At 45.2% G+C, this 27,595-nt stretch overlaps 1 protein-coding gene across 2 annotated transcripts in view; it reads right to left on the reverse strand.

Annotated features, from left to right (window-relative positions):
- The window catches only part of PPP1R21 (protein phosphatase 1 regulatory subunit 21), a 1,307,116-nt gene that overhangs the window by 96,565 nt on the left and 1,182,956 nt on the right, over positions 1-27,595 (reverse strand). For both annotated transcript variants that reach the window (XM_069608410.1, XM_069608409.1), the window contains one exon: positions 25,017-25,115. In XM_069608410.1, the coding sequence (XP_069464511.1) occupies positions 25,017-25,115 (99 nt within the window). The remainder of the gene's footprint in view (positions 1-25,016; positions 25,116-27,595) is intronic.

Below are 27,595 nucleotides of genomic sequence, written 5' to 3' on the forward strand. Positions count from 1 at the left end.
CTAGACCGTCCATTTTGTTACTCAAACTGCCAATGCCTGCTTTCAGGTCCAGAAGGATTTCTTTTATTTCAAAGGGGTTCTCCGCGACTGCTTCCTGTTGGGGGCAGACAGACGAAGAAGCTTGGTCTTCTTGGTGGGGCAGAGCCCTGGGGGTCGTGCCACTTTCGAAGTTCAGCTTCCTCTGTGATTTATCGTATTTCCCCATCGTGGCTGCGGGATCGAAGCAGCTTAAATTTGGGATGCGGGAGGTCTTGCTGTGCCCTTTCACCCCTCTTGGGTCCACCTTCGGGCGAGGTTGAGTGTAATAGGAGATTTAGCGGCAATACAGGAGTAGGGTGGGGGGGGGGTCGGTTCTCGTCGTATATGGAGCCCTCCTCCGATGGCGCAGATTCCACAATACGTTTCATTGCAGGACTGATGTGTGACGAGGGATGCCCGCCTATGGGCTTCTTAGAATGAGGAGCCGACTGTCATGGGGTGCCTTTGATAGATGACCGGGATGTTTAACGTTAGGCAAATCTAGCGCAGGAGGAGGAGGGGGGGATAGTTTAATGTCCTTACCCCTGTGTAGTAGTACAGGGTACCTCAAGCGCTCCGAGCGCACGGGTGTGTCAACAATCCTTGACTGGCGGGGGCTGGTGTGTAAGTTTAGCTGGGGGAGCGAGTCCCCACCCCACGGGGCAGCTCCTGAGGAGAGTCGCAGTCTCTCCACCCCTCCTAACCTCCTGGCAGCCCTGGGACGCCACCAACTGTGTTCGATTCGCACTGGGCACTCTCTCCTAATGCTTCTCTTGATCGGGCTCCGATCGCCGGACGGGCTCGGTGGAGGAGGCCGGGCTCAGATGAAGAGGCTGCTGGGGGCGCAGCCGCACGCCGACTCCTCGCGTCGTTGCTGCTCCCTCTGGTTCTTCACCGCCTTCTTCAGCGGGGGGTGAGGCTACGCTCCACGGCCCACGGCTGGGAAGCCGGCTGCCGGAGCCGATGGGGGCGGACGATGAAGCAGCCCAATCCACCGACTGTTGTCTCCGCTGCACGTGGGGGAGAGAGGAAAGTCAGGATCACCCAATGGTTCGTCACCGGCCGGGGCGCGTTCTTCGGCCCGCTGCTGATCTTTCTCCCTCTCTCTGGGCACACTCTCCGTAGACAGCACGGGAGGTGCTCGATGTAGTTAGACTGGCCGGCCCTGGGAGCGTGGAGTCGAGTGGGCCGGCTCTGCGCAGTTCGGCGGTCGGGCGGCTTGGGCCGATTTTCGGGCAGGGAGCGCCGATTTTCCTCCAAATTTCGGGACAGTGTTGTTAAGGAGGCTAGCACTTCAGGGACAGGGGTTCCGGGACATAGCAGCGCCAGGAACCGCAGGATCAGGCATGATTGATGCCGGGCTACACAGGAGCTGAGACTTAAGCGGCCATCTTGGGTGGCCCTCTAGCGCCCTCTGTTGGGTTGCTCTGTTTAACTTTTACTGCATAAACTGCTTTGTTGCTGTACCTCAAGTGGCCTCAAAACTATTATGAGGTAAATATTAATCTAGGAAAGGTGATTCTCCCATGAATGCAGCTGCATGGCATTTACACCGCTGACTGCACACTATTACTTTACAATACGTCCTCCAGATTTTGGACAGATACAAGAAACAGGATGCTGATCACTGCGAGGGTGACTCAAGGCTTTTTCCATTGCCATTTCTTCACAATGACCTCTGGCAGATGAATGAATTGATCCGGCATTTGACAAAATGTGTGTGTATTTCGGAAACTCTGCAAGAAATGCATGTGGCGATAAAAGTAAACACTACCATGTATCCATCCACGGTGGCAGCGGTGGGGCATAAACATGTCCCCTGATTTGGTGCGAGCAAGCTGAAACACATGCATGGTAGTTGGGGGAGGGGTTCTCCCTTTCCCACCTAAGAAGGGCAATGCTTTGGTATATTAAAGCCATAGGATTAACAAGCATTTCGGAAAGGACGAACATGAAATGTTCCAATACTTTAGATGCCAGTTTCCATTGCACACAGGTTTGAGACCATGTCATTCGCATCGCCCAGAACATACCCAATTACCAAGGTTTTGCCCCATGTCACCTACTGCCCACATAACTGTCCCCCTAGTCTGCCCACAAGTCACTCTCATTGCTCACAGAATTGTCCCATTACTTTCAGATTTGCTCAAATGTCCTCTAAGGGAATCTCTGAGGCATGCCTCATCACTCTCACTATCCTGAGGTTTGGCCCATGTACACTCATTTTAATCCAATCTTATTTTTCCATCCGATTTTGCAGACCGTATTACTGCATCAAAACCAAAAGAAAAGCATGTTACATGGGTTTTCTCCCCTATTGGAAAAAAGTAAAATGACAGGGATCGTGGTGCTTTTTTTTTTTTTTAAATGGAAGCTATTGGGCTGTGGCCAGCGGCATGTGGCTCTTTGTTTCTCGAGTGGCTGGCTTTCTTGTTCAGGCCTCTTAAAAAACAGGGGGTTCCACGAGTGTAACACTTTGAGCAGTGACCCTAAATAAGAAAGTATAGGAATAATAAATATTAGCACCTGGGTGGGGGGTGCCAGCCAGTCAGATGGCTAGGAACGCAGGTGTGAACCGCTGTTACAAGCCTGCATTCCATTGCGCCTGATGGCCGGCTCCACCTGCCATTTTCCCCCCACCCTGTGTCCCCCCCACTTACCTTATTTTGGTGGCGGCGAGTGTCACCGTAGCATCCGCTCTGTCCTCTTTCCGCTGGCAGGCTGCCATGGAAAGGGAAGAGGGGCTCCATACGGGGCCCCACCTCCCCTTTCCATAGTGGCCATCGTGGTAAAGGATTTTCATTCATTGAACGGGACGCGCAAGGCATCCCATTCAATGAATGAGATTTTTTTTTCTTTAGCACCCCGGGTTACCAAAGTAGTAAGCCGGGGTGCTAATGGCATTAAGCCCCCGTTCTTGGGCTGATAACTTGGACTGCCAGGCCGTTAACCCCCCTTTCCAGCCCTTGGAACGGGGGCTTAACGCCACAATATGTTCTGGAATTCTATGCACTAATTGCTATACTCATTAAAGGTTTATTTCAGGCACACTTCAGGGGGTGAGTCACTGATTTAGTCTGTTCTTAAACACCTCAAATTCACAATGCAGACAGAAACGTTCAAAAAGCATTTCCAGTAGAATAAGCATCCATTTCGGACTATGTTTTGCTCTTCGCAAGTTTCAGTTATAGCATGTTTTTTTCTGCCGTTGTCTCTGTTACAATCATCACAAGACATTCCATCTCGGTGTCCTCGGGTCACTTGACAAAATCTTTGTACCTAGAAGCTTGTGTACAGTGTAGAAATGTTTGACCATAGCACATAAAGTGGCCCTTGGTTTCATTGTGCCACAATTAATTCTTTGTTGTAATGTGCCTATCTTTCCTATCTCCCTGGCTTGCTGTTCAGGATGTTTGTTTGCATGTATGAAGTAAAGAGTGCCCAGAGTATGGGATGCTGTGCAAGTGCGCTGCTTTCCCTGCGCTACTCTAAATTCGTTAATACCCATTTATGAACCCTCCCAATGGTATGTATTTTGCCAATCTCTGAAGTCTGAAAAGTAGATCCACGCAGGCTTGACATGTGGCCAACTTTGCACCAGACCTGCAGATTAACTGGCCTGCTTTTAAATCTCAGTTACCAGTTTAATGGTATCCACCAAAGAGTGTCATTTGCTTTCTGACTTTCACAACATTCAGACATGTAATTGCTCATTTTACTACAGCTGGTAAGATCGCTATAACTGGTAAGATAGCTCAGTCGGTTGAACATTCGGTTCTACGATGTGTGTGTGTGATCTGCAGGTCGCAGGTTTGAATCCCGGCCAGGCCAACTCAGCCTTTCATCCTCCTGCGGTTGATAAATGAGTACCAACACAGGTTGGGTGATATGTATGTATATTTGTTCTATATGAAGCATTACGTGTAAGTGCTATATAATAACACATCATTATTGTTTGGCCTTGGACATCTGCTTGCATTCACATTCATTTGGTAATATGGGCTTAAACACACTGATATTAACGATACATATGGTGACCAATTCTTGTATGAAATGTATATCACATTACAGTGATATCGTAACCACATTTTTCAAAGTGTACTTAGGAACAATGCTATGCGATGCTACTTCCTGTTTTGTCAATGGGTGAAAGGTTGTCTTCCATTGCTTCCCGTGATGTCACTTCAGGGAGGGATCAAATGACATCACTTCCTGTGATGTCATCGGAGGTCAAGGGTAGTGTGATGTCACTTCCGCTACCCCTGGCATTTGGGTGCAATGACGTCCCTGTCCCCCTTGAAATCAAACACCTCAACTAGCGCCCAATGTACTTGTTTTGTCTACTCCAAACAGCGGTGCTAGGAATACGGAAAGAGAAGGGGAGGTGCGGGGAGGGTAGACGAGGGGACACGGCTCAGTGTAGGGAAGGGGGGGTGACACCCAACAGGAATGGTGAGGGCATCGAGGGCTCGGAGGACCGAAGCCGGACGGTGGGGGAGGGCGGGCAAGTAAGGGAATGTTCAGTGGAAAGAGCAAATGCGAAAACATGACCCATACACATGGATAGTCCCTGGGATACCTCAAGAATATGTTCCTCGACTACTGAATCGAAAGGGAAGGAGAGTACCGCTACAGTATCAGGAATGCCTTGCCTGTGAACGAGAGCCTTGCCTTTGACCCCACATCACCTTTGTATACACCACCACCACCACCTGGTGGGCAGATATGCCAGGTCACGCCACCCCAGCACTCTGAAGTGGGTCCTTCATCTCCTGATTGGGCACTGTTGAATTCAGGGTCTGGCCACAAATGACTCTGACACTCAGTGAACTGTTAACTTATTTACTTAAGTTCAGGTACATCAAATACAGTTCTTAGAGTCAGGTAAGTAAAAGGGGACATAGGACACCCACCGGCATCCTCTCTCAGGGCTTACATCCTTGCAACTAACAAACCTGGAACTCACTCATAGATAAACATTCTAAGCCGTGCATTCCATCTCAAGATTCTAGTCACTTGCACCAGATGAATGCAAAGTTAATCACAACACATCTTTCCCCTATAGGGACATCAACAAAAACAGTAAAGTATCGGTGGCAAGATCAATATTTCATCAAAAGATTTGTCCAGTAAAGTCCCACCTGAAAAACAAAAGATTATTCAAAGCATTTCACATATAACCACAACCAACTCCAAAAAGTTTAGACCTTGTCACCACTTCAAAATCTATTAACATTAACATCAATGTCCATCTGTGGATTAAAATTAAAAGTCCACCTGTGGAGAGAACATATTAATCTGCCTACATAGAACAGCTAATGATGAACACTTATCAACTTAATAACTCTGATGAAGATATAATCAACACTCAAAATCTTAATATCTTATTTCACTCCCTTCTCACCACATCCACTGAAACTACACCTCATACCCTCAGACCTTAAAGATTCATGCACAGCACCACTCCATACTCCTGCTACATCACAAGTAACTTGTTTACATATGCATTGCCATATATCACCTTGTTCTAGCTCAATTTAGCCATTTGCTCCTCCCACGTTCCATGAAAACGAACGCTCACTGTAGTGACGTCTACACTACAGCAGAGAAATCGCCAGCACCTCTGCATTCTCTCCTCCTTCACCATTGCATAGAGAGTAACGGAGGAACACAGAGCTCCCATCCCCATCAAACTTCATAAATGAGTCAGGCCTCCCGCTGCAGCACTCATGCCGAACTCCAGGACTCCACTCAAGCCAACCGCAGAAACCTTCGGTTCCAGTCAAAGGTAAGCGCTGACATCGCATAACTTTGTCAGTGATCTCAGCTGCCTTCACTATGACCAATAGCTTGTAGCCTTGGCGCAACAGATGTTTGCACAGTCCATGGGCCCCAGGATGCTCCTAGATCCATTAACAACTTCCAGCTCTTCTGAATGTTTGTACAGTCTCAATTCTCTTAAATGCTTTATGAGAGACTGTCACCTTGAACTTCACCATGCCACTGAATGAATGAACCTTGCTGCTCCAATGAACCTCACAGCTCCTTCTAATAACCATAATTCTCACAGAGCCCACTGCACTTTACAGCAGACCGTTGTACCTTTCAACACTAGAACTTCTTGTCCCCACTGCCCTTTGCGGCACATCCTTGTCACTGAAGTGCCTCTTCACTCCCTATGCACTTGTCACTGAAGTGCCTCTTCACTCCCTATGCAGTGCCTCTTCACTGCCCCGTGCAGCACTTCACTGCCCTCGAAGCGCCTCACCTCTTCACTGCACCATACAGCACTTCACAGCCTCTGCAGCGACCACTCACTGCCTCTTGCAGTGCCTCTTGACTGCCTCTTGCTGGGCATCACTGCCCTCGTGGCACCTTTACATAGGGGCTAACTTGCCACTACTAAAGCACCTCTTCACTTCAGCAAAACGACCAAAGCTCCTATTCACATCTGCAGTGCCTCTTAACATTTGCAGCACCTCACTGTGCGATACAGCGCCTTGCTGTCTCTGCAGCACCTCTTAACTGCCTCTTGCAGCGTCTCACTTCCTCTGCAGCGACTCTTAACTGCATCTTGCAGTGCCTCACTGCCCTTGCAGAATCTCTTCACTGCCTCATGCAGCACCTCTTCACTGCCTCACGCAGCACCTCTTCACTGCCTGGCGCAGCACCTCATTGCCCCTGCAGCGCGTCTTCACTGCCTGTTGCAGCATCTCACTGCCCTTGCAGCACTTCCTCATGCAGCGCCTCACTGCCTCTGTAGCATCTCACTGCCCATAGCAGCGCTTCACTGTCTCTGCAGCGCCTCTTCACTGCCTGTTGCAGCACCTAACTGCCCTCGCAGCACCTCTTCATGCAGCGCCTCACTGCCTCTGCAACATCTCATTGCCCATTGTAGCGCCTCACTGCCCTGGCAGAACCTCTCCACTGCCTCATGCAGCACCTTTACATCCATAGCTGCTGTTATTCCAGTGCCTTCGTAGCGCCTCTGTCTGGGCCTTTATTGCCCCCTCTGCCTCTGTAGCACCTCTGTCTGGGCCTCAATTGCCCTCACTGCACTTGCAGTGCCTCACAGCCATCCAGCGCTCTTACCTGAGAAAGGATCACTTCTCTTAGGGGGGCGGTGGGTGTCTCCCTTTGGTGCTGTCCCCCCAGCACAGCCAGCTTCATCCTCATCGCCAGTGTTGAATTCAGGGTCCGGCCACAAATGACTCTGACACTCAGTGAACTGTTAACTTATTTACTTAAGTTCAGGTACATCAAATACAGTTTTTAGAGTCAGGTAAGTAAAAGGGGACATAGGACACCCACCGGCATCCTCTCTCAGGGCTTACATCCTTGCAACTAACAAACCTGGAACTCACTCATAGATAAACATTCTAAACCCTGCATTCCATCTCAAGATTCTAGTCACTTGCACCAGATGAATGCAAAGTTAATCACAACAGGCACCTCACGCCTCATCTGAAGTGGGCAATGTCCTCTGGAGGGGTCGCCAGAAGGGCCTAAGAACCAGCACTTTCTTCTTGCCCTTCCACATGACCCTAGAGACCTAATAACCTTTTCTGCATAATGCGCTAAACGCTTTTCCTTCCTTCTCGGTACCCATCGTCTTACTGCTCTGAAGCTGCTTCTAGCGACATGTGGTTGCACTAAACAAAACACTTCACATAAATAATGACATTAATAAGAGAGCAAAGCCTTTAGTGGCAATGGAAGAACTGCAATGTAGCTATGACCTTATCTGCTAACAAAGTTCCCCAGCCATAACAGATGCAAATGATATGGGCTGATTTAATTAGGCACAGGGATTAAGGAAAGCAGACAACGTTTATCACTGGCCCCTGCTTGTGGACACTGCCCGCCTGAAAGAACAACAGAGTCAATCATAAGCACATTCTCAAGTGGCAATTATCCCTGCTCAACCAACCATTGTCCCTCCCAAACTGCCGCGTGGGACACCCGTGTGGCCAAATGATCATTCTGATGGGCCCATTAATGTGTGGGCACTGTGAATCTGCTGACGAGGCTGCAGGAGCCGAGAGCTGCATACAGCAGGCCTCTTGTTTGGTATAAGTATACATTTTATAGCTGCACAGATGACATTTATCGGAGCACTGCATTCTCTACAAACAGGCCCACCAGCTTAGAAAATGCGTCTTTTAACCGTTTACTCCGCTTATATGTATGATAACTCATTAAAATGAAGAAAGTGTGCTGTTGTAGCTGAAGGGGTTTTGTGTTCTACTAGAATCATAGACACAATACATCCAAGTGCGCTTGCCAAACACTGTGACCGAGCTGAACTCGCAGAACCTCCCACCAATTTGCATTCCACCTTTAAATAAATCATGAAGGCTGCGCTTTTTGTTCGCACCTGCCACTATTGTTGGATGCTGGCAAGGCCTTTAAAATAGACTGGGCTTAATCTCAAAGTTACATTGCATAAATGTGAAAATTATTTCGTACAATGTGAAAAGTAAACGTGATCTACGTGAGCAGAAATATATAATACCCACTTTGAAATGATACTGAAGTTGCAAATAACAGAGGACTTCTGTGCCCAGATTAGGGGGTCTTTAGAAGGGAATGCCTTGCAACACGTTATGCCATGCTGCTGGGTCTTGCTGCGGAGTAGCGTCTGTCATTTGCATGGCCTCTAGGCACTTTAAGTTCTACATGGGGTGGGGGGTTAATGAGTTCGGAGCAGAGCAAAGGTTGCCATCTTAATGGCTAGAGCGAGAATTACCATTCGACGCGTTCAAGTGCGCATGCGCTCTATGCGGCGTATGTTCCAGGTTTCGAAGGCTGTTCATGTTCAATTTGCTCGACTCCTCCTAACGCCTGTGAGTGGGTTACGGTAGGTGCTGGATTGTGAAAGGGCGAACGTGCCATTTCCCAGCGTGAAGGTTAGCCGAGGAGACGTGATATGAGGTAGTACGCTGCAAGCGCCGAGAGACCTATCATTTGCGTGATTCGTGATGCATATAGACGAGAAGGTTGCTAATGGTTTCTATCGTAGAGTTGCACCAGTGTGGGTTGGGGCATGAGGTTGGGAATTCGAGGTTAGTCATAAAAAATGCCTTTTAAGTACGGTAGCTTGTTACATGTACGGCCACGTGTAACACATGGGTACATCCCCACTCCTGAATCCTCTTATTTTATTTCCCCCACTTTTTACATTTCCTGTTTCCTTCCTTCTTTTATTCCATTTTCTATCGTTCTATTTTTGGTAATTTTGTCTGTCCAGTCTTCTATGTCAATTAATGTTTTATTTCGACATCTGCACTTGTCCTTCGCTATAGAATCTCTCCCCTCTCCCGCCAGTTCCCCCTTTTCTGATCAACCTTTCATTCACTATTCACTTTACCTGCATTTTGCATGGCCTTCGTCTCTTTCTGTACTTATCATTTTTCTTCATTTATCGTCCCTTTTCTAGCCATGTTGCCTGTTTTTTTTCACCAAGCCCATTTTCCTCTGCCTTAACCAGTGGTGTAAGTGGAAACACGGAACTAGTGGTCCTTTGGCTGCCTCCAAGAGGGAGGGAGTGGGATGGCGCTGACTTGACCTTTAGTTTGTAATGTTCAATGGAAAATGTATTGTGGCCAAACTAGCATTGGCACTAGATTTATCCCCGACAGAAATATCCAAAAAATATATTCATTAATAGAAATCTTTGATACAAAATGTGCATGCAAATTAGGCAAGATACTATTTGATACGCACCTCTTTAGAACGGGTGTTTTAGTGTTATCTGAAGCACATAATTACAACAAAGTTAAACGTATAGTTTACACATTTGGATTAGCAATAAAACGAGAGCTTTGTACGGTATTATGCATTTTCAGTAGGTGCAAATTAATTTTCCTACATGCATAGTACAAGAAATTAATCTATGACAGCTGAATGTTCATTTTAAATTACTATATCTTTTCTCTTAATTAATACTTTAATTTGTAATTAACAGTAATTGACCAAAACAGGACATGGCAAAGGTTTCACTCTTTCTCCTGCATGGTCCAAGCCAAGTCTGTAACCGAGGTGAAAACATTTATGTTGGCTCTGTCGCAGGGTACCAAGGGTTCTAGTCTAGCGGACTGACTGGCTGATGAGACTATATATTCGCCTTTCAAATCAAGTAACATACGACTGAGGGAGGGCCAGTGCACCAATAGTGACATTCTAGGTGAGGGATTTGGAGTCAACTAACAGATGAGCACAAGTGTTCACTATTTTCTTCCTACTCATTAAATCTGTCCCATTGCAAGGGTGCTTTCTGTTGCTCACTTTAACTAGCATAGATGTGTAAGGTAACTGGTGCTTGCGAGTTCTTTCAGTTGGAAATGTCCCATCATGCATATGAAAGGCTCTGCCACTGATAAAAGAAATGTGTTTGCACGTCGTTAAGTTGCTCAGGCTGCAGAGCCAAGTATTGATGCTGGTGTGTGTCTATGCCTGGCCATGACTTGGCAAACTGGCAGTGCTTGAATGTCTTGGCTCAGGCGAAAGAAAAAGCGCCCAGGACGCCTTTCTTGAACCTTTGAACTAAAGGTACGCTCTTTAAAAAGCAAACGAACTAGTGTTATGGTGAGCCAATGATTTATATTGTACTTCCATCTCTGACCTTAACAGAGCTTCTATACGCAGACAGCACTCTTCAACTGAGCCTCAGAATTAATTCACCGGAGCGGGCAGCTGCCTATGTGTTTTGTCTGCCAGTAGGGTGGGTAGTGTGATGTCAGAATCCAACGGCAATAACTTATCACATCTGGGCAGCGATTGCATTTTCCTCCTGCATCAGGGGTCGAAGTGTACGAGAAGAAGTAGTGGAACTATGTTCCCTGCTGGCCTGCACCCACTCCCCACAAACCCCATAACCACGCTCCTCCCACACACAATACACCCCCCAAACACTTGCACCAGCCGTTTAAGGGAATGTTCAGTGCAGTGCACTGAAAGTGCAAGTTTCAACTTCTTCCTACACTTATATTTTAAAACAAAACCATTCCAGAACGGTTTATTTTTTAAAATAAAAGTATAGGAGCTATAAAAGGTAATATTAAAAAGTAGAGGAGCACCGCTCCCCACCGCGCCCGCTCACTTCAACCACTGACTGCAGTGGAGTAGTGATGTCACAACTACACTGCAACAATATACAGACATTACATTTTTCCATGAATTGAAAAATTTAAATCTCATTTTATTTATTTTTTATTCTTGTTTTGGGTATTTACTGAGAGTGAACGAGCTTTGGGATCAAATCATCACCGTACTCGAGTAGCGGTTGCAGGAATGCATGAGATGTTTCAAGGGAACCTTCTTTACAACATAGCATTTATTACCCGCATACCATTTACGGTAGAAGAGAACAGAATAAATTACCTAAAATACAGTAATAATGTACTTTGTGATGGATTAGTCCTTCCTCACACAGATTACTAATTTAAGATATTCTTGTCTCCAGTTTCAGCTGTCGATGGAAAATAAATTCAGCCACCAGGGGGCGGGGGGCAAGCGCTGCTCTGCATCAGCTATACCCAGTGCTGTGGCACGCCCAGATATCGGACGGGACGCTGGGGCCAATATATATATATATATATATATATATATATATATATATATATATATATATATATATATATATATATATATATATATATATATATATATATATATATATATACACACACACACACATATATATATAGTCGCTGCACCCCATGACCTAATATTCACCCATTTCCTAGCCCTCAGCAGCTGCGGGACCACAGAACTGATGAGGTGAACACGCTATCCGCAAAGGTGGCCAAGTTGGGAGGCCGATGACGAATCATTCATTCATTCATTAGAAAGAACTTCACAGAGTATTAAGTAATTTGTTCTTCTAATGGATTCCTTCCTCCCATAGAGGAAAGAATACTTTTTAAAAACAAAATACTCCTCCAGGAGCCACAATGCCTGTAGTCTCCTTTTCCTGCCATAGTCTAGCAAAACCACCAGTGGGGCACAATCAGATAATGCTGTAACTCCCACGGTCATTTGTGTAATGATGTACAAATGTGGGTGAAAGGAGTAGGTGAGTTATAGTTAATTTAATCCATGGGCATGTGAATAAACGTGTATCTCTAAAGGTCCAGGCATCCACCATCTCACCTTTTGCATAAAATGCTTATGTTTGCGGGTCATCATTCTTGCCTAGCAATAAAGATATTTGGTCGACCTATCTTTTTCCTGTTCCATTACTAGATTGGGATCAGTTGCGTATATACGACCTTGCCTTTGGTCTTCTAGTTACGCAAAGAAAGTTTTAAGAAATTGATCTTGGCTCCGTTTGGGGCGTATGCTGAGGCTACAGTGAGTGAGTCACAATTCTGCTCATCACTATGTATAATGTCCCTACTTTATCTTTCATGGAGTCTACCCGCGTGGACCCAAGTTTCTTGTGAATCGGAACTGCAACCTCCACCTTTTCAGGATCAACGTGTACCTGGATCTGGTATTGGGAGTCCCAAAGGCTTTAGCCTGAATTGATTTGCTGATGTTAAAGGCTTTTCCCGTGAAAGTACAATATCAGGTGACTGCTTCCATCTCAGAGAAAAGTGTAGTGTTCTTAACTGCGGAGTTGAGCCCTCCTAAATTTAGCAACTACATTTTAAATGATAGGAAGTTAGAGGTTTAGTCCCTATAGCAATCTTAATCACAGATGGCATGTGCAACGAACTGTTAGAGTTTCGACAATACCAGATGTCAACAAAGCCCGTCCTGAAGGCTAAACACAGAATAATGAGGTTTCTCCGGCATTACCCCCCACCCCACCCCCTCTGATTATTATTCACCTAACTAGTTCTGGTGGCTTGCTTGAACGACAGACAGACAGTGACCACCATCTCTCGCCACAGAACCAGCTCCCCAACCTTTCTAATTGTTACATCTTGAAACCTTTACAACATTACATCGGACCATTCTAGACTCTGAGGGAACAAGTATTTCAGGAATTGATTGTTTCGAATATCTAAGTCCATTCCCCCTCGAGACATGCCACATTGATAAAGACCATGACAGAATAATGACCCCTATTATCTTGGAGCATTTAAACCCTGAACTCCACTCACTCTAAACTACTCTGTAGTGTAAGCTCACTGGGATCAAACAAAGCACTTCTTTAGCTTCCCAGTGTATAATTTTGCCACAGCCCATCAGGTTTACATTGAGTTTTTGATAAGTCCTATACGGAAGTTACACATGAAAACTAGAATAGTTCTAGAGGCAAGTCCTGACATGTGTGAGTGCCCTACTAATGGTCGCTCCCAGTCCTTCGAGCTGTCAGAAACCGCCACTGTTCAAACCCTGGTCAGAACTATTATTCACAGTTGTCCTTCAGCTGCTTGAGGATCCTCCCTGGCCTCTCCCCCGCAGTTCTTTTTTCAGATCCTTGAAGAGTCTTCAATCCCTCATCAATTCAATGCACAATGATTTCCTTGTTTCCAGCCTGGACTGAAACCGAAATGGCAAAAGGTATCTATATCGTAGGCCTCATTGTATTAGTTTGTTTGTGATTTATTTCAGATTGCGCCTACGTGCGAGGGTAAACAAAGCAATACCATTATATAATTGAACATCGGTGTCCAAATAAAAAGAGACCGTTTTTTTCTCTGTGCTGCAGTCATCATCATTTCCTTACTAGGGTAATCACATCCTCTAATGTCTTGCCCTCTTTTAAATATTTGATCTATATATTCTCGTGACATCAACGATTTTCTAAATATTTGCATTTGTGCTGCAGGTAATCCAATGTCATCTCTAAGGTTTCCACTGTTGAAACAGTGCAAATAAGTTTTGCTTGCACCTCCGAGTGACAATTTTCAAGCATTTTAATCCTGTTGTCGAGATGTTCAATTTACTTTTTCTTTTCTGTTATTGATGCACAGAGATCTGCCTTGAGGAGCTGAATCTCATGTCTCTGAATGGATTTATGGACATCTTTTAAAGCACTCAGGAACTCCTCAAAGATTTTTCTTGTGAGTGACTAACATGTCACAACACTACGGGCTGCCCATGGTCAATGGAGAAGCACCGTAGATTGATAGCTCTGCTGCTTGAATTGGAAACTTGCTGTTCGTTTAACCCACAGTCCCTACATACTTCTCATTCACCCACTATTATTTTTCTTCAGGCATGAAGTGCGGTTGTCTTCCAAAGAAATGGACCCAACATGGGCTAAGGCGAGTTGGTGATTTTCTGCACAATCGCAGCACCTCTCACCTCCCGCATAACAGAGCTAAGCTCCAGACAGCAGGAGCTTCCAGGTTGTGATCGCTGGCAATCTCAGAACCTTGCTGAGAACATCTCCCCAAGAGTCAGTTGCGGCATCTCTCTGCGGTTGCAATCTCTGCTCCTGGACATCATTTTAGTGAAGAAGGAGCTGTAAGCGGATTCAATTCAACACTACAGCTAAGTCAATGCCTAGTCTGGGATGCTGAGGGAAACCCTTATTGATATATTTTTATGTCCAGTTCGTTTACTCTGGATGACAACCCTTATATAACACTCCTCTTAGAATCCCCCTGACCCCACTGAGCCAAGAAGTAGGTTTGTTTTGCAAATTAAAAGGTTTATTTAAAAATTAAACTATATATATATATATATATATATATATATAATTATATATATATTTATATATATATATATATATCACTTTTATAATAAATTAATGTTTGATAGCACACTTGTGAAGATGATAGTGATCAACAATGGATAATGTTACAGTGGTACACTCTTTTTGATGGCTTAGAAGTGATATAGAGAGGATAAAGTAGGTGAGAATGCTTTTATGGCTTCAAGGACAATGCAATGATGAATGAAAATGCAGTACAGAAAATAAACTTGATGTGACTTCAACAAAAGACAATTTAATCACTTTTCTTTGACAATTCACCCCCCCCCCCTATGCAAGGTAAAGAGATGGGAGGAAAGCACACAGTTCTCAGGAATGCAATCAAATATAATTCAGTTTCCCCCCCCTAGCAAGCTTAGAGGAAAACAGGTAGGAGTTTTAAACACAGGCAAAATCCTTTTAAATGTGGTGGCAATGAAGTGAAAAATATACTCAAATTGCTTTTAATTCCCTATAGGAGGTTCAGGGTGAGTGAGAGATACTTAAATTAATTCAGGATCACTTTAGCAATGCTCTATGAATGATTGCCATGTTGCACACGAATTTCAGCAAGGAAAGCAAGGACAAATATTTTTACGCGTGGCTGAAATTAAGCAAAATGTCAAATTGCAGCAAATTTAGTCGCGTGCGTCGAGCGCAATAACGGAGGCACTATAAGGAGTAGGAAGTCGGTTCAAGGCTCGTTGGAAAGAATCTTAGCTTTAAGATGAAAGTTAAATCTCGTTCCTAGCACAAACGGTTCCGGAGATACAGCCGATTTAGTAAAGGTAGTTTTTCGGATTTGAAATTTTAAAGCTCAGAATGACAGATGACAGTTTTCAGTTTTAAAGATGACAGAATGACACGATTCTAGGAGGCAGTTCTAATAGGTTAAAATAGTTTGGATTAGATTATTTTAAACTAAGAGATTGGTTTTGGCACAGTGCTAGCTGGGTACTCGCACTAGATTTTGGACAGGAATGCGACTTCGTCACGGATCGGGTCAGGATTGGCTGGACTTCTGCTAGCGGTTCTTCACAGCGATCTAGTCTCTGGGTCTCCGGTTCTGTTATCGGTTCTGCTAGCGGTTCCGGATACAGCGGTCTCTGGTTCTGTGGGTCTGGATCAAGTGGATTCTTAGCAAGCAGCAAACTGCACAGCCCGGCGGTTGAATTGTTTGCAAATGATTTTTGAGGCCTGCTGAAGAGAACTCCGCTTGTGGGTTAGCCTCTCTGCTACAAGTTCTGAAGTAAAGTTCTGGATCCCTGGAGTTCTGGATTTGAAGTCTGGAGTCTCCCGACAAAGCGTCCCGCAAGAAAGTGGAAAGTGAATGTCTCTACCTGGGTTTCAATGTTCCTTTTATGTGTTTTGAAAATGGGTGTGTGCCTGGGCCTAGCTAAGCCTGCCCCTCTCACTTATCATTGGCCAAGCCAAAGGGGGTAGCCCCTTGATTGGGGGAAAGAAATGGAGTGTCAGAGTGATGCTGTAGGTTTTATGGTCAGAGGAACCTCCCCTTGTCAAATTGCACACAAATCTATTTCTGACCCAAATACATATAAATCTATGTACTATTTTTCTAATATTATAGGTCAAGTAAACATATTTTCTGTAGCACCAAACCATCGATCCCTGTTTTTGTACGATGTTGTGTCCACTTATGACAGAATTCTCCCCTTTTCATCCAGATAACGACCTCTAAACCTTTCCAGATTTTACACAAATGTGCACCAGGGATATGGGTTTCAGATGATAAAGTGTCAGATTTTTAACATGCATACATTTGGAGTAACAACCTTTTTTCCGCTACTATCCCCAAGAACATACCACAGGGTCCTAACACCTCTTAAAATGTGCACAGAAAAATCACAAGAATGATGATGTTATTTATATAATTTTTACAAGTCCGCACTATGAATTATCCATCTTTTTAAAATCATGCTCTGGCCCCAAAGGGGTGTGGTTTTCCAAAGCACATGGTGGAATTTCTGGTTTATCCACTTACCCCAAGCTCAGCTTGCTCTCACAGGCACTGCCCCTCTCAGTTTCTCCCAAGAGGAAGCCATTTTACGACCCCCCCAATATAACATTTGCCTGAGCCAGGGACAGTGCTTTGTTTAGTTTCCTGTAGTCTCCAGGTGCCACTCCCCAAATTCAATCAGAGAGGTGTCATCTCATTTTGGCAGGGGCAGCAGGATGCAGCCAGATCTGGGAACACAGCTGCTGAATTCCCTCTCCTGTCGGGGGTAGTTGTCAGGCAGAATCCAGTTTCATTAAGCCAGGCTTCAGCTAAATGTCACTTTTGTTCCCAGTTTTTCTTAATTCAAATCAAACTCACAATTTTTACACATGCAGCTAGAATGCTGATTCTAAGTTCAAAACTATGACATTTAATAGTTGCAAACTATGTGACACTCAAAAGTAGGTCACTCATTTAATTTAAACATTTCGATTTAAGTGGTTTTAAATCCAATTTCAGTTAAGCTACTGACATCCACAGCTCAGCCAGTTTTGTTATAAACATTGTTTTGGGCTCTTCATCTTTCCAGATTTTGTATGCACACAAGAATACATTCTGCCAAATGTCTGCTGGTGTTCATTGAGATTTTTGAATATCTTGTGATGTTTAAAATAGGCATTTTGAGCATTCAGGGAAACAAAGGTGATTTTAAAGCGCTTTTTTAGCCAACCGACTCTGCTGTTTTTCCTTTGGCACACATTTCACTCATGGCCCTCCTGGCCCATCATGCTTGCACTGGTGAGTGGCAGGTCAGGGGACCACTTTGCTGTGCGCAAAACTGCACGGTTCTCTAGGATTATGGCGCAAATGTGGGCTTTTCCGCCCTCTTGGATTTCCTAACCCCACAGCACCAAATGTTGCAGCATAATAGTCCAAACATGGGTCAGGACACCCAACAGAGCAAAATGCCACCGGTATCAGTAGGAATACAGCAGGTCAAGGGGGCTGCTAACCAGCCTCCACTTCAGTATGCAGCAGCTCGTAGAAAGCATTAGCCACCAGCCACCACCCTGCAAGTGACAGGGAGCCCATGTGCCACACATTCTCCACAGCGGAACCGACCCTATCTTGCGCAGGGTTCCAAACCTCCAGGAATGTCACCAGAAGAAAGGCGGCTCAGCTCTTTAGCCTGATCGGCAAGTCCTTCAGGCAACCAGATTCTGGTATGTATTGAGGATGAGCCTGAAGAGAATGCAGGTGCGTAGACTCCTCTTTTGCAGAACCCCGGCCTGCAGTACAACCCACCGATGGTTCCATAGCATTCTTTGCCTCAGGTGCCACCATCTGGTACACGGAGGCACACTGGGTGTAGGGAGGCTCCTGCTGACCCATTTATTTTAGAGCCCCCTGCACCGCTCCCAGTTCTGCTACTGGCCTCAAGCTCACCAGTGCTTAGTGATTTGGTGCATATGGCTAGGGTTACATTGAATGTTTCAGGGTTGGAGACTAAAGGGCTGGCAGGTGTCAGAGCTCCAAGGATCTGTTCGCAGACTGACATGTTGGTCAGGCACCATTTCTGGTATTTTAACTACCTATTGGCCAATTGAAATGTGCAAATCTATCAGGGCTAGAGCTGTCCCGTATAGACAGGGCTTAATGGACAGTTGTCTAGGCGAGCGGTCGCCAGGGAACTGGGCATTCAGTTTGACAATCTAGCACCATATTGAGAGGACTGATGCCATGGGAGCAGTAAAGACAAGCCCATCTGCTCCTAATTGCACAGAGAATAGGCATAGGGCACATACTCCTGACCTTTCTAGGAATCGCCCTGGGGGTAAGAAGGGAAAGCTACAAGAGCGGCTCACCCCAAACTCCTAAATATTAGAAAATCAGGCACCTCCTTCCTTTCAACACAGCTAAGCATCTCTTAACTACTCTTGTTGTCTTTGAACTGGACTACTGTGCCAGTATCCTTTGTGGTCTCCCCAAATTTGCTTTCTGTCCTGCGGACAAGATCTCATACTTCGCTACCTGGACTCTCTTTGAACTCCTTCACTTCACACCTACTTCCTCTTACCATCACCGGGCTGTATGGTTGACAAAGCAAAACACAACCAGATTAAAATTAATTCTCTTGGTTCACAAATCTATCCATGGTAAGGCACCACCATACCTATCCCTCTCTACCCAACTCTACAAGACTTCACCTAATCTCAGCTCTACCTCCTCGACTACCCTTGTGGCAGCTCCACCTCCCTGGGCTTCCGCTATTTCTCTCTTCTTGCAATTCTCCTCCTCCAGACAACCGACAAACAGTACATACTGATTTGTTCAAAGCCAAATTAAAAGCCCCTGCACCAAGAACAGAAGTTCCAGCTATAGGATAAAGTTCAAATGTCTCTATTACACCTTCAAATGATAGGGATTGCAGGATGAACAACGCAACATTTTTCACACGCTAGTGTCTAAGCAGTTGTAAGCCAGTTTTGTTAGTGTATGACATCACAAAACGTGGTTACATCCCTAAAACCTAACATGGGAAGGGATTGGTTAGTGAGATGAACTACATATATTTTCTAGAAATAATTAGTGCATTCATTGGGTAAACCATATCTGGTGGCTCCTCCTGAGACCACCCCCAAAAGTATCAAATGCAAAGTTACAGGTTAGTGAAAGGTGATTGGCCAATGCCGCCTGGTCTTCCCTGCACTACCTGGGTGTGATTCCCTAGGGAGGCCCTGCCCACCTTGCACTTAACTCAGGGCCCTGCTGCTCTGTGTGCATTTCCCCCCTTCCTCTCCCTTGCACTTCTTGTCTGTGCATTTGCACAATATAAATGATACCAGGCCTAGTAAGATAGTTTGTCTTGTCTTCCCTTGTCCCCACTCTCCTATCTAGTTGAGCCTTGAAGCACTTGTGTATAGGCACATTATAAATGACTTATCAATCAATCCAACATAGTGTGAACTTATCGTGGACGGTGAACAGGGATTGGGCAGAAATGGTCTTCCCAGCATTGGAGCCATGCACAGGTACCAGGCCAAGTGCAACTCATGGTAATCGGAGCGACCTTGAAGGGGCTGCATGTTCCCAATAAGTTACCTTCTCCAATCCCCTTCACCTGCCTTTAGTCCGATGGGAACAGCTGTTTCTATCTGGCTCGAATGAATAGACACTGTGGTATACACGCATTTCGTCGACCACTTTTTCATCGTGGGACTTTTCATCGCCGAGCCTTTCATCGGCAACATTTGTTTTAAAAAAACTTTTTTTAGGGGGGGGGTGTTTGTGCGGCTTGGGGAATGATTATTTAAGTAAGGGGTGGGGGTTTGGGTGGGCGCAGCCCCCCCATAAATAAAAATAAAAAAATAAAATAAAAATGTTGGCGATGAAAGGGTCGGCGATGAAAAGTCCCACGATGAAATTTTGTTAGGCGAAATAACGTAGAACCCTACCGTCTGGCAGATTCAGGTCACGTGTGTAGGGACCACAAAATGGATCTCTTGCCTGTAATTATGAGAATTTTCGGCTTGAGATCCCTGCAGGTGCTCTGTCTTTTCTGTTATCTGGAAGGGTTCCTTCCCCCCTGCGTCCTTGGCTATCTGTGCACAGTAGCCACACTGGAAGCGTGTCTGCCAGCTTCAACTGTATCGCCTGTCAGCCTTCTCTGTGTCTTGAGTTCTCAAAGCTTCTCCCATTCACGCCAATGTACCTGTGGCATCAATATTTATTTGCATGGCCGTCCCGTTAGTTGTGTTAAGCGTCAGCAAGCCGTTCTTATGCTTTCTTATGCGTCTTGCGGTTTTCTGCTCAGCAAAAGGTATGCGTGTGTGAGTTCTCTAGCTATGTGAGTCGGTTGTATACGAATTGATCGTTTTACAACTGCTCGAATGACAATTGACCTGTTCACAATTGACCGAATTGTGAAGGTCAATTGTACCATATATGTGGGGGGAAACCCCCCACAACCCCCCACCCAACGCCAAACCCCCCAAAACCCATATATATATATATATATACACACATACATTCGGTCAATTGTGAAAAGGTCAATTGTGACCCTTTAAATTCGGTCAATTGTTCATTCGAACAATTGTAAACGACCAATTTGGGTAATACCTGTGAGTCATAAGCATATCCTTCGTGTCTATCAGCAATAAACTAAAATGACTGCGTTACTTCGTGCAGGGATGCTTATGTGCTACATGTTTAACATATCTATGGCATGATGTCAGTCGTGATGTCATTGGCTCTCTGTGGCTGCGGTCAGTCGACTTGCTCTATCGATTGCAGGCTCATCTCTTCTGTGACGTTGTCAGGGTATGGTCTGACTGGCTGAGTGTATAGCGTTTCTCACACCTGCGATACATCAACGATGAAAGTTGTGTGGGGGCCAGGAGCGGTGTACATCTCTCGTTTCTCTGTCGACGGGCTGAGAGTGGGATGGGTGAAACAAGGGCTAAGTTTAGATGCCCCTCTTCAGTCTAAAGTTGATTGTCCTTAATTTATGTAAGTCCACTCATGTATTGTCCCTGGTAACTGTTCCATTTACTCAACATCACAACCTGGTCAGAATGTCATTTGAACTCACTGCTTCCTGTTAAATTTGAACTCTTATCTATTGTACATTCTTTTGCGCTCAAAAGAGCAGTTTTTCGTTGCAGAGACTTTCGAGTGGGCTATTTCCTTTTGCCGGACCACTCCGCTACTCTGTATCACTAGCTTCACAGTTATCTGTAACTTACAAGTTCATTACTGTTTTGCTTTCTTTCGGGTTTCATCAGCATGTGCGCAACCTTCAATTGTGGGATACACTGTATGCAGCTTCAATCTTTTCTTGACACAAACCAGTCTTTCATTTCTTGTGCTAGCTGATTCACGAGATACCACAGGCTTGGCCTCGCCCCAAATCTGTCGTTCACCCGCGAGGGTTGCTGGCATTCTTGAAACACAATGCAGGTTTCTTGTCCGGGATTTGGCTTTCTCCGCGCTTCCACTGTTTACCGGAGGAAACAACCTTCAGCATGGAACTTAAGGGTTTTCCTATCCCTCGCTCTGGTCCCTCAATCGGCCGTCTTGCTCCAGTGGGTTTGCCTTTGCCCAAAAAGATCTGCTCCTTCTAGTTTTTCACCTCGTTCAGAGTATGTCTCTATGTTCTGCATTTTATCCATGTGGGGGGAGCTTATGGGTATCAGATGTATGTGATTAAGGTCAAGTGCCTGACTTTGCCTGACCTGATTAAGGGGACATGCCCAATGTAAGGTATGTAAGAGTTAGCCTGTTTACTCTCAGTCACCCTGTTCCTCAGTCCAGTGTTTATGGAGAAGTGGGGTGGAGGGGGGTTGGGACATTGGAGAATCCTAAAAAAATAGGATGGGGTATGGGCACGGGAAAGGGGTGAATACTGCGTCTCACCATCGGTTGCCTCACCCCCCACTCCTTGAAGATCTCCCACCCAGGTGAACCGCCCGCACGGATCCACCCCCAGGGTCTGGATCAAAAGGCGATGGCCGTGCCCTGGCCATCTGAGAAAGAGATCCCCGGGGACTAGCAAGCGAGACCCCCTTTGGTTTCTCACAGAAACCTGTTCTAGTGTGGTGACAGCAGTCAGAATTCAAGGTGTAGAGAAGGAGCAGGGAATTAAGCAGTGTTGGAAAAGCAGCAATGCATGTCTATTGCAGTGGTCTCCGTTGATGGGTTGTTTCGCCGGCTGCGTACGTCCCACGCAGATTAAACTTGCTCTGGACCTCGACAAGGCTTGGATGAAGAAGATAAATCATTTGGTGGTCGTTGATGACTTTCGGTGGCGACGGGTGCAGTGGCAGTAGCAGGTGTCGGGTTTTGGTATTTTGCGGTTGGCCGTTTTTAAGTTCTTCGGTGCTGCAGCCACAGCACCGATGACAGGGTGGTTTCTGGCAACTTAGAATCGAGCACTGGGCTGCACTATAGACCCTCACCAAGTCTGGACCGTGAGGACATTTTCTTTGTGGCTTGGTGGTGGGAAACCCACCGGCTGGCACTCCTCTGCAGGGGGTAACCGTGGATCTTCTCTGGCGCTGAAAAGTGGACAGATGTTGTGGCTGCAGTGCCACTTGAAGATTTCATATGTTACTTGGAACTTTGGTAGCTCCGGGTGTCAGGCAGCACTATGCTAGGGTACCCCCGCTTGGTGCGATACACAGCAACATGGCTTGCAGCTGTCACAAACACATCCACAGACAATGGGTGACGCAGATGGACTTTTTGGCTTTGAGATGTCCAGGCACTACTACTTCTGGACCCATGAAGATCCCGTCTCCGGATGGCAGGCACACAGGACTGGTTTCCAGGACATTTTGGGTGAAGAGCAGCAGTTGCACGATATCCCCGAGTAGCTACAGGAAGAGTTCGCCTATCCAGGTTCGCTCTGGATCAGTCCTTCAATCAGCGAAGCAGCCTTTGGATTTCTTGAAGAGTTGCAGCAGCAGAACGTCTTCCACCAACTGGATTCCAGGATACAATCTCCTTGAGACTTCAGCTTCTTGCTTCAGTTTGGACTTTCAGCTTCGGACAAGGAGGTGAGTGAGGGGTCCCTTGTTATACACACATGTACCCATTCAGGCCATTTACCCAAAATCAGACACCCAAAACACAGGATGTGGATCGGCGGCAACTCCCCAGCCTTTCAGGCAACACACCGCATACATTCCAGTTTCAGTAAGGGCTGGCTCAGACATTGTGTCACACTACCAAAACCAGACATCTGCAACACAGAATGTAAATGGACTCCTCTCTCTATTCATTCAGTGAAGGAAAAGACGGCTCCGGCTGCAGAGTATGCAGAGCAGGAAGCGGAGCCGCAGAAGAAGGCAGACATACAGGAGTGAACAAGGCTGAAGGAGAGAGGTGCTCCCGGCTGTCACTTGTAAATCCAACGTACTGGAGTGGCAGGAGACCCAACGGAGACTGGGACTGACTGGCTCTAGAGAAGTGCAGCAAAGGAACCAGAAACCACAGAAAGGTAGTCCACAATGCTGTCAAACCAGAAGGCAGAAACCGTATCGGCGACAAACCACAAAGTCGGCGGAGGAACTGGAAAAGGGTTTGAAAAGCTATAGATGTCATACCCAATGTGAAACTTTGCCGCAACAACGAGCCACGAGTCGGAGACGCCAGGAGATACTGGTGAGTTGGCCCTTTGATAGTGGTAACCCCAGGGCGTTCCAACAGACACATGGAAAATTAAGTAAAGGTTTTTAATACCGACCAAATAGATTTAAAGTACAAGAACAAAAGTGGTACAATTCCCCTTTTATGGGATGTCAATTTGGGGAAATTAAGGAACGACATTACCAAATCTAAAAGACTTTAAACAAGAAGTACAATAGCAAAAGCTGTATAATTCTCCTTATGTGAACCGTCAATTTGGGGAAACTTGGAATAAGCATTGCCAAAAGTCAATTTATTCTAAAAGGGAAAAACTAAGACTTTAAAGAAGAAACAAAAGGGCCAAAGCTATAACAGTTCCCTTGTGTGAAGTATCCATTTGAGGAAACTGAAACAAACATTGCCAAGAGCCAATCAATATTAAGAAAGAATTTGATAAACAAAACTTGAGCACAACCCCAAGTATTGGATATTAATATGGGGAAAGTTGGAGCAAGTTTTTACTGACGTTAACAAAGCTTAATCATTGAGGAAATACAAATGTGCGATACTTTAAAAAGGAAAGTGAACACTGCAGACAAACATGATACACGAGATACATCGGGTAGTGAACCTTTTTGGGAAGAGATACCTGGCAGGAGAGTATAGCAAGGGATCTGCAAAGAACAAGAGGGAGATATTCCTGGCCGGAGAGAAAAACCAGGACATCTATTCAGTAGAGGGTTTTCCTGGCAGGGAAGTACACCAGGAAAACCAATGTTTTGTTGAAAAAGAACTTTTAATATCAAGCCTTTATTAAAATTTAATATTTTGCTTTGCCATACTAAAGACTATAAAATACTTTCTTTCAATATATTTCAACCTGTATTGTAGACAGAACATTTGCTTTACCATCTTAAGGAAAATACCAAGGAAAGAGACATTTTCATTACCTTTAATAGAACTTTGGTGAAACAGAGCATTTAAAATACTTTGTCTGAAACAGTTCAGGGGAAGGGAAGCTAAACCTTGGAGACAAGGATTGTTTTGCAAACGTAACTGATCCTTCATCAGACAACCTTGTGAGGTTGAAATTACGTAGTCAAGAGTTGTCGTCTGGTGGTTTCTTGCCTTCAATATAATGAGGAATTTCTGGAAACAGAATTTTTGGGATTACCCTTGTGTTGTGTACATGGAAAAACACATTATGAACACTTTAAGTGATAGCAAACGCAAACATAAGGCAAAATTTCAAGCACCAACCTGCAATCTGCTGATGCTCTGATTAGCAGATTTAATTTCTTCTGATAGAACCTCCTTCGACTTGTCTGCGATAGCTAATCTTCTCGCAAGTGCACGGCACTATGAAGTAAGAGCAAATTAGTTAAAATCAGAGCACTCAAACCTCTTGTTAAAGTAAATTCTGGTAAAATGAATTACACAAAAATGAATGCAAACATGTTTTAGTATTGCAACATAAATATAAACATAGTTTTAAAGGTACATATACAAATAATGAATAAAAAGGCTTAACACACCACTATCTTTTAATGACACTAAAAAGCATGCAAGTTTGTGTGAGTAAATAGATCAGTCTTGGACGTTTTTCTATCCTTTTCTGTACCCTGTTTTTGACACACAGCGAGGCCTGTAGTTTGTTCAGTCATCATATGTCACTGCAAATCTTTATGTAGTTGAATATTTTTAAAACTACATTTGTATTGATATTTTAACAATCATTACATTTTAAAATTATACAAAATGTGTTACTGATATTTTAAACTTTGCTTTACTCCAATATTGCCTTTTATAGTTTTACTTTTGTCTGCCCACTATCCAAGTGTTTAATTTTCCAATTATTTTTAAATGCTTATGTGGTATCTGAAATGCAGCAAAGTTTCTTCAACCGTACTCCGTATGTATGTATGAGTTTGGCATTGCACAAATGTTTTTATTCTGTGAAAGTGAGACTGAGCACCAAATGTGCAAACGGATAACAAAATGAGGCCGGTATGTCTGGTGAAAGTTCATGTGCAAAATGAGGACCTTATACCCCGTTTTTTACCTAGTGACACCAAAATAATAAACACTCACGGCAAAGCTATATCCCCATGGATGTTGCATATTGGTGGGACTGCAAGAGGTTCAGTGGCAATACTGATTTGCTTTAACTCTGGCAATCCACCCAAGGACCATTAAAGAATCTCGTAGAGCAAGCCTACTCCCAACCCCATCCGTGGCTATCTTCGCGCACTCATAACACCAGCTAAACCCTGCCCCCCTGCCACCTCCCTATATAAGACCTTTTGCCTTCTTTCCATATTAATTGCCTCATCCAATCTGTTATCTATTTTTTCTCATGTTGTTTGCTTTCTTTTTCGCTTTCATATTTTTATGCAATCTTGTCCCTACGGTACACCTTATATTTTTGTATTATCCACCCTATCATTCCATTTATGCTTACACAGAAAGGCCACCTTGTCACTGCATCCCTTTCCACCCCTCAATGTTCACCACTTTTCTCCTCAGAGCCGTGACTCGCCCCATTTTAACACGTGGTCTACCATTTTCTCTGTCTCTTTCCCCAAGAAGTAAAACTGGCTGCAGTTTTGCAGAAAACACCCTTCCCCATTCCGGTCTCTATCCCTATCATGTTTTATGATGGCTTCATTCCTGAGCTCTTCATGCTCACACCATCAACACGAGACAGGGGCATACGCTCTTATCCGATTGCCACCCCCACACCCCAGCCCCACCCTTATGGCAGGAGACATCTCTACCATTCCAGATGCAGTTTAGATTTTGGCCTTTCATTTCACTGCAGCTCGATACCGATTTAAGGCATTTTTAAGGCATTTTCCGTTTACTGTCCTCCATAATATCTCTGTTTATTTGTAATGGATGTATGCAGTGTGTGGCTATATGCAAATGGCTGGACTGTGGACCTAGGCGTAGCCTCTACTTTTGCCCACTGTGAGAAACCTGAAGGTGTCTCACTGTCTGAACCCTGGAATCTCTTTCTCAGGTGGTCAGTGCACGGCCATCGCCCTTGGATCCAGACCCTGGGGTTGGACAAGTGCGGGAGAATCACCTGGGAGATGGCTCCCCGGGGAATGGGGGGAAATGGGGTTGAGACATCCGATGGCGAGACGCGGTATTGCCCCCTTTTTGATACTTCCTCCGCCCTTATAGGTTATTCTAAATCCTGTCCCGTGTACACCCCCAAACCCCAAACCAACTCAGAAAGGAGGCATGGGGAACTAGGAGAAAGAAATTGCAATTACCATCTCATGTATTCCCTCAGTTGAAATAGAATATTGTCAAACCATTTCCATTATGCCCCCATACCTTTCTGTAAAACCACACCAACACATGTATTTACCGTCCCACTCTTGATTTTGACAAACCCCTACACAGTTTTTCACCAATTAGTCAGAAAAACCACAACTCCCACAATCTCTCCACACTGGCTTCTTGGACAAACACTGAGACGAGGAAGAGGGGAGCTGCAAGAATGAAGATCTCTCACAACACCATTGAGCGACAGAAGAAAGACCATGCCATACTAAGACTGGACTGTGCCGCTAATGAGGGCAGGCAAGGTCAGGCCTCCTTTTCCAACTACTCAAACCTGACTCCACCTGAGACTCCCAGGAAATAAAGGCGGAGCAGGAGCGCACACTTTGAGCGAGCTGGTGATGCTGGAAGGTGTTGAGACGGCAGGGAAAGATCAGTTATGCTGCAGAGACCCCGGAAGACTTGGAGGAGGGGGGAACCACCGCACTGGACCTTTTAATGCATGCAAGGCTGCCGTGAGGGGCTAGACCTGAACCTCCAGGAGG

The sequence above is a fragment of the Ambystoma mexicanum genome, chromosome 4q (genome assembly GCF_040938575.1).
Source record: "Ambystoma mexicanum isolate Mex_15411 chromosome 4q, UKY_AmexF1_1, whole genome shotgun sequence".
Taxonomy (NCBI): Eukaryota; Metazoa; Chordata; class Amphibia; order Caudata; family Ambystomatidae; genus Ambystoma; species Ambystoma mexicanum.